The following is a 7,500-nucleotide window of genomic DNA, read 5'->3' on the forward strand; positions in this document are numbered from 1 at the left end:
TAAGGTGGATTTAAAGGTGGATTTAAGGTGGATTTAAGGTGGATTTAAAGGTGGATTTAAAGGTGGATTTAAGGTGGATTTAAGGTGGATTTAAAGGTTGATTTAAGGTGGAATTATTCTGTGTTGTTATTAAAGTTTTTTCATGTTCAATAAAAAAATCGTTTTCGTTCTTTGATCTTTTTGTTTTTAATCAAAGTGAAACAAGAATCTGCAGAAATATGTTTTCATCAGGACCCGGGACCCAGGACCCAGGACCCGGGACCCGGGACCCAGGACCCAGGACCCAGGACCCGGGACCCGGGACCCAGGACCCAGGACCCGGGACCCGGGACCCGGGACCCAGGACCCAGGACCCAGGACCCGGGACCCAGGACCCAGGACCCGGGACCCAGGACCCGGGACCCGGGACCCGGGACCCGGGACCCAGGACCCAGGACCCGGGACCCAGGACCCGGGACCCAGGACCCAGGACCCGGGACCCAGGACCCAGGACCCAGGACCCGGGACCCAGGACCCAGGACCCGGGACCCAGGACCCGGGACCCAGGACCCAGGACCCGGGACCCAGGACACAGGACCCGGGACCCAAGACCCAGGACCCGGGACCCGGGACCCGGGACCCGGGACCCAGGACCCAAGACCAAGGACCCAGGATACAGGACCCAGTCTTCATGGACCCAGTCTTGATGGACCCGGTCTTGATGGACCCAGTCGTCAGTCTCTGCTGTGTCAGTGAACTGCAGCGTTCTGAGTCAGAGACACAGATCCGGTCTGGCCGGTCCTTCAGGTCTCACAGGGACCCGCCCTCCTCCAATCAGAGCCTCTGACTCATCGTCTCTCACAGGAAACACACTCGACTTCCCTCTCGTCCGGAGACCGGAGACCTGAGACCACAGACCAGAGACCGGAGACCAGAGACCGGAGACCAGAGACCTGAGACCTGAGACCACAGACCTGAGACCAGAGACCTGAGACCTGAGACCACAGACCAGAGACCGGAGACCAGAGACCGGAGACCAGAGACCTGAGACCACAGACCAGAGACCAGAGACCAGAGACCAGGGACCAGAGACCACAGACCAGAGACCAGAGACCAGAGACCGGAGACCAGAGACCAGAGACCAGAGACCTGAGACCAGAGACCAGAGACCTGAGACCTGAGACCAGAGACCAGAGACCAGAGACCGGAGACCGGAGACCGGAGACCGAAGACCTGAGACCTGAGACCTGAGACCAGAGACCTGAGACCAGAGACCACAGACCACAGACCACAGACCTGAGACCACAGACCTGAGACCTGAGACCACAGACCACAGACCTGAGACCAGAGACCTGAGACCAGAGACCGGAGACCGGAGACCGGAGACCAGAGACCACAGACCTGAGACCAGAGACCACAGACCTGAGACCAGAGACCAGAGACCTGAGACCTGAGACCTGAGACCAGAGACCACAGACCTGAGACCAGAGACCAGAGACCAGAGACCTGAGACCAGAGACCAGAGACCAGAGACCTGAGACCAGAGACCGGAGACCACAGACCAGAGACCAGAGACCTGAGACCAGAGACCAGAGACCTGGAGGATGAGTCCTGTGTGGAACCAGCCCCGGGTTCTGGACGTCTCTGAAGGAGCTGATTGGTCGTCAGGAATCTGTGACTTCAGTGACGACAAGAGGGAATGTAAACACGACTTTAGTCATTTTGCATCATTTTGTGGTGGTTTTGCATCTATTTTTAGTCATTTTGCATCATTTTGTGGTGGTTTTGCATCTATTTTTAGTCATTTTGCATCATTTTGTGCTGGTTTTGCATCTATTTTTAGTCATTTTGCATCATTTTGTGCTGGTTTTGCATCTATTTTTAGTCATTTTGCATCTTTTTGTGCTGGTTTTGCATCTATTTTTAGTCATTTTGCATCTTTTTGTGGTGGTTTTGCATCTATTTTTAGTCATTTTGCATCTTTTTGTGGTGGTTTTGCATCTATTTTTAGTCATTTTGCATCATTTTGTGCTGGTTTTGCATCTATTTTTAGTCATTTTGCATCTTTTTGTGGTGGTTTTGCATCTATTTTCAGTCATTTTGCATCTTTTTGTGGTGGTTTTGCATCTATTTTTAGTCATTTTGCATCTTTTTGTGGTGGTTTTGCATCTTTTTTTAGTCATTTTGCATCTTTTTGTGGTGGTTTTGCATCTTTTTTTAGTCATTTTGCATCTTTTTGTGCTGGTTTTGCATCTATTTTTAGTCATTTTGCATCTTTTTGTGCTGGTTTTGCATCTATTTTTAGTCATTTTGCATCTTTTTGTGGTGGTTTTGCATCTTTTTTTAGTCATTTTGCATCTTTTTGTGCTGGTTTTGCATCTATTTTTAGTCATTTTGCATCATTTTGTGCTGGTTTTGCATCTATTTTTAGTCATTTTGCATCTTTTTGTGGTGGTTTTGCATCTTTTTTTAGTCATTTTGCATCTTTTTGTGCTGGTTTTGCATCTATTTTTAGTCATTTTGCATCTTTTTGTGCTGGTTTTGCATCTATTTTTAGTCATTTTGCATCTTTTTGTGGTGTTTTGCATCTATTTTTACTCATTTTGCATCTTTTCTTGTGTTGAGGCTGTTTGGGGTTCTGGTGCTGTCCGTGCTTCGCCTGCCGGGTCTCTCGGCAGCTGGGTCAGTGTCTGTGTCTCCCTCTGCTGGACGTGTTCAGCTGCGTTCACCCCGTCACTCTGTCCATGAGAGCGTCGGTACGGCAACAGTACGGCATCAGGGTGAGGACAAACTTATACATGCATGTGTTCAGGGTCACCCGTGTGTTGTGTTCAGGGTCACCTGTGTGTTGTGTTCAGGGTCGCCTGTGTGTTGTGTTCAGGGTCGTCTGTGTGTGTGTTGTGTTCAGGGTCACCCGTGTGTTGTGTTCAGGGTCACCCGTGTGTCGTGTTCAGGGTCACCTGTGTGTTGTGTTCAGGGTCATGTGTGTGTGTTGTGTTCAGGGTCACCTGTGTGTTGTGTTCAGGGTCACCTGTGTGTTGTGTTCAGGGTCGTCTGTGTGTTGTGTTCAGGGTCACCTGTGTGTTGTGTTCAGGGTCGTCTGTGTGTTGTGTTCAGGGTCGTGTGTGTTGTGTTCAGGGTCGTCTGTGTGTTGTGTTCAGGGTCCCCTGTGTGTTGTGTTCAGGGTCACCCGTGTGTCGTGTTCAGGGTCGTCTGTGTGTTGTGTTCAGGGTCACCCGTGTGTTGTGTTCAGGGTCGTCTGTGTGTTGTGTTCAGGGTCGTGTGTGTTGTGTTCAGGGTCGTCTGTGTGTTGTGTTCAGGGTCCCCTGTGTGTTGTGTTCAGGGTCACCCGTGTGTCGTGTTCAGGGTCACCTGTGTGTCGTGTTCAGGGTCACCTGTGTGTTGTGTTCAGGGTCACCTGTGTGTTGTGTTCAGGGTCGCCTGTGTGTTGTGTTCAGGGTCACCTGTGTGTTGTGTTCAGGGTCACCCGTGTGTCGTGTTCAGGGTCGTGTGTGTGTTGTGTTCAGGGTCGTGTGTGTTGTGTTCAGGGTCGTCTGTGTGTGTGTTGTGTTCAGGGTCGTCTGTGTGTGTGTTGTGTTCAGGGTCACCCGTGTGTTGTGTTCAGGGTCGCCTGTGTGTGTGTTGTGTTCAGGGTCACCTGTGTGTTGTGTTCAGGGTCGTGTGTGTGTTGTGTTCAGGGTCACCCGTGTGTTGTGTTCAGGGTCGTCTGTGTGTTGTGTTCAGGGTCACCCGTGTGTTGTGTTCAGGGTCACCTGTGTGTTGTGTTCAGGGTCACCTGTGTGTCGTGTTCAGGGTCACCCGTGTGTCGTGTTCAGGGTCGCGTGTGTGTTGTGTTCAGGGTCGTCTGTGTGTGTGTTGTGTTCAGGGTCGTGTGTGTGTGTTGTGTTCAGGGTCCCCTGTGTGTTGTGTTCAGGGTCACCTGTGTGTTGTGTTCAGGGTCACCTGTGTGTTGTGTTCAGGGTCACCCGTGTGTTGTGTTCAGGGTCACCTGTGTGTTGTGTTCAGGGTCACCTGTGTGTTGTGTTCAGGGTCACCCGTGTGTTGTGTTCAGGGTCACCTGTGTGTTGTGTTCAGGGTCACCTGTGTGTTGTGTTCAGGGTCCCCTGTGTGTTGTGTTCAGGGTCACCCGTGTGTTGTGTTCAGGGTCGTGTGTGTGTTGGTTTCAGGGTCACCTGTGTGTGTTGTGTTCAGGGTCACCCGTGTGTTGTGTTCAGGATCACCCGTGTGTTGTGTTCAGGGTCACCCGTGTGTTGTGTTCAGGGTCACCCGTGTGTTGTGTTCAGGGTCACCCGTGTGTTGTGTTCAGGGTCCCCTGTGTGTTGTGTTCAGGGTCACCCGTGTGTTTTGTTCAGGGTCACCCGTGTGTTGTGTTCAGGGTCACCCGTGTGTTGTGTTCAGGGTCACCCGTGTGTTGTGTTCAGGGTCACCCGTGTGTTGTGTTCAGGGTCACCCGTGTGTTGTGTTCAGGGTCACCCGTGTGTTGTGTTCAGGGTCACCCGTGTGTTGTGTTCAGGGTCACCTGTGTGTTGTGTTCAGGGTCACCCGTGTGTTTTGTTCAGGGTCCCCCGTGTGTTGTGTTCAGGGTCACCCGTGTGTTGTGTTCAGGGTCACCCGTGTGTTGTGTTCAGGGTCATCTGTGTGTTGTGTTCAGGGTCCCCCGTGTGTTGTGTTCAGGGTCACCCGTGTGTTGTGTTCAGGGTCACCTGTGCAGAGACTGCCTGTGCTCCACCTGCTGTGCTCCGTGCGTCTGGTGTCAGTTGTCCAGAGAGACGAAGGCGAGGAGACTTCCCACCACGCTGGGCGACCTCGTCCAACGCTGACGCCGCCGTGACATCACCGCCGTGACATCATCGCTGTGACACCATCACTGTGACATCATCGCTGTGACATCATCGCTGTGACATCATCGCTGTGACACCATCACTGTGACATCATCGCCGTGACATCGACGCCGTGACATCACCGCCCTGACATCATCGCTGTGACATCATCGCCGTGACATCATCGCTGTGACATCATCGCCGTGACATCGACGCCGTGACATCACCGCCCTAACATCATCGCTGTGACATCATCGCTGTGACATCATCGCTGTGACATCACCGCCGTGACATCATCGCTGTGACATCATCGCTGTGACATCACCGCCCTAACATCATCGCTGTGACATCATCGCTGTGACATCACCGCCCTAACATCATCGCTGTGACATCGACGCCGTGACATCACCGCCCTAACATCATCGCTGTGACATCATCGCTGTGACATCACCGCTGTGACATCAGCGCTGTGACATCAGCGCTGTGACATCGACGCCGTGACATCACCGCCCTGACATCATCGCTGTGACATCATCGCCGTGACATCATCGCTGTGACATCATCGCTGTGACATCATCGCTGTGACATCATCACTGTGACATCGTCGCTGTGACATCATCGCTGTGACATCATCACTGTGACATCATCGCTGTGACATCATCGCTGTGACATCACCGCCCTGACATCATCGCTGTGACATCATCGCCGTGACATCATTGCTGTGACATCATCGCTGTGACATCATCGCTGTGACATCATCGCTGTGACATCATCGCTGTGACATCATCACTTTGACATCATCGCTGTGACATCATCGCCGTGACATCATCACTGTGACATCAGCGCTGTGACATCATCGCTGTGACATCATCACTGTGACATCGTCGCTGTGACATCACCGCCCTGACATCATCGTCGTGACATCACCGCTGTGACACCATCGCCCTGTTTGTTTGTTTACGTTAATTTTCTGTTTTGCACTTTTTTATTCTTTAAATTCTTGTTTTTTTCTTTCATATTTATCAAAAATGTTTGTTTTTAAACTTTCTGATTTCACGTTAAAGTTCATTTATATTTATTTATTCGTGTTCTTCGTTGTTTCACGAGTTTAAACTTTATAAACTTAATTAAATAACAAACTCGTAATTTATTCATATTTATAAAAAAGACGAAACAGAGTCGTTAAAGTTCACTTCTGTTTCTTTTTTGGTGGAAATATTAAAATAAATGATGAATAGAAACAACAACGTGTGAAACGTTCACATATATAAATATATATTATTGTATTCAGAAAATCAACTCTTTATATTTAAAAACTGTTTATTTACTTAAGAGTCAAAAGTTCTTTACAATAAATTAAAATAAAAATGCAACACAAACAGAATCACAGCCAAAGGAGAATAAAAAATATATGAATAAGAGATAAAATGTGTTAAAATGTGAAATTAAACATGTGAGTGTAAATAATAATCTAACACCTTTAAGATAAATAATAAAAATAATAATAATTCTGTTTTGTGATGAAAGTAAAAACAATATTAATTTAATTCAACTGAAACATAAAGAAAGAATAATTATTATTATTATTGTGGTTTTAGCAACAAGTATTAAACATGTTAATTAATATTTCACAGATAAAAATAAACTTTTATAAAGACTGTCACTCTAACGACGGAGCACAAAGGGTTCCAGTGACATCATCGACCTGTGAGAGGTTAAAGACCTGGATCTCACACCAGGTAGTTGGACCAGTCCCAGCCTGGTCCTGGTCCTGGTCCTGGTCCTGGTCCTGGTCCTGGTACTGGTCCCAGCCTGGTCCTGGTCCTGGTCCCAGCCTGGTCCTGGTCCAGTCCCAGCCTGGTCCTGGTCCTGGTCCTGGTCCTGGTCCAGTCCCAGCCTGGTCCTGGTCCTGGTCCAGTCCCAGCCTGGTCCTGGTCCTGGTCCTGGTCCTGGTCCTGGTCCAGTCCCAGCCTGGTCCTGGTCCTGGTCCTGGTCCTGGTCCTGGTCCAGTCCCAGCCTGGTCCTGGTCCTGGTCCTGGTCCTGGTCCTGGTCCTGGTCCAGTCCCAGCCTGGTCCTGGCCCTGGTCCAGTCCCAGCCTGGTCCTGGTCCTGGTCCTGGTCCTGGTCAGATGTGTACATGAACTGATGAAGCCTCTTGGATCAGAGGTGAAACGTCTTCAGTTGCTTTGGACTGAAGCTGTTTTGAGGAGAACGACGACCTGAACACACGAGAACATTCACAGACTTTATAAAGATACAAATATGTTTAAATGTGTAATTTAATGTAATTTAAATTAGAACAACAGAGAAATAAATGAATGCTTTATTATTATAATTAACTTTAATATAAATAATCATATTCATTGATTTTTGCACAAATGAAAATAAACAATAATAAATATTTTAAAAAGAACAAAGTAAATGTTTGTTAATATAAAATAAATAATAATTATTATATTTATTCAATCATTTGCACAGAATTTAAATAAAATAATATAAATAATAATAAATACATAAAAAAAACCAGAACAAAGTAAATGGGAAATAAATCATGAGGAAAAGGGAAAGAAGTCTTTTATTGTGAAAGGTCGCTGTTGCTTCTTTCCGGTCCGCTGGGGGCGCTGCTGTTGTTGTTGTCACTCAGACCGGAAGTAGTAGAAGAAGAAGAAGAAGAACCGGA

General features: G+C 48.3%; 2 protein-coding genes across 2 annotated transcripts in view; both read left to right on the forward strand.

Annotated features, from left to right (window-relative positions):
• Window positions 1-875: 875 nt before the first annotated feature.
• LOC310956498 (cornifelin homolog B-like) lies at window positions 876-5,892 on the forward strand. The gene is made up of 3 exons (XM_083926733.1): window positions 876-1,680; window positions 2,605-2,759; window positions 4,698-5,892. Exons 1-3 carry the CDS (start codon window positions 1,584-1,586, stop codon window positions 4,818-4,820), a joined length of 375 nt encoding a protein of 124 aa, XP_083782859.1. The 5' UTR covers window positions 876-1,583; the 3' UTR covers window positions 4,821-5,892.
• Window positions 5,893-7,494: 1,602 nt separating this feature from the next.
• The window catches only part of nhp2 (NHP2 ribonucleoprotein homolog (yeast)), a 2,913-nt gene continuing 2,907 nt past the window's right edge, over window positions 7,495-7,500 (forward strand). The window contains exon 1 of the mRNA XM_083926730.1: window positions 7,495-7,500. This exon is cut by the window's right edge and continues 250 nt beyond it. The gene's annotated coding sequence lies outside the window, so the exon portion shown is untranslated.

Source organism: Echiichthys vipera (genome assembly GCF_963691815.1).
Source record: "Echiichthys vipera genome assembly, chromosome: 14".
NCBI classification, from domain to species: domain Eukaryota; kingdom Metazoa; phylum Chordata; class Actinopteri; order Perciformes; family Trachinidae; genus Echiichthys; species Echiichthys vipera.

What these genes read in the sequence shown, in the direction of transcription:
- LOC310956498 (XM_083926733.1), top strand. Translation starts at nt 1,584, where the DNA reads ATGAGTCCTGTGTGGAACCAGCCCCGGGTTCTGGACGTCTCTGAAGGA. An exon ending in CAGTGACGACAAGAGGGAAT is followed by an intron (nt 1,681 to 2,604) that starts GTAAACACGACT and finishes TCTTGTGTTGAG; the next exon opens with GCTGTTTGGGGTTCTGGTGC. An exon ending in GGCAACAGTACGGCATCAGG is followed by an intron (nt 2,760 to 4,697) that starts GTGAGGACAAAC and finishes TGTTGTGTTCAG; the next exon opens with GGTCACCTGTGCAGAGACTG.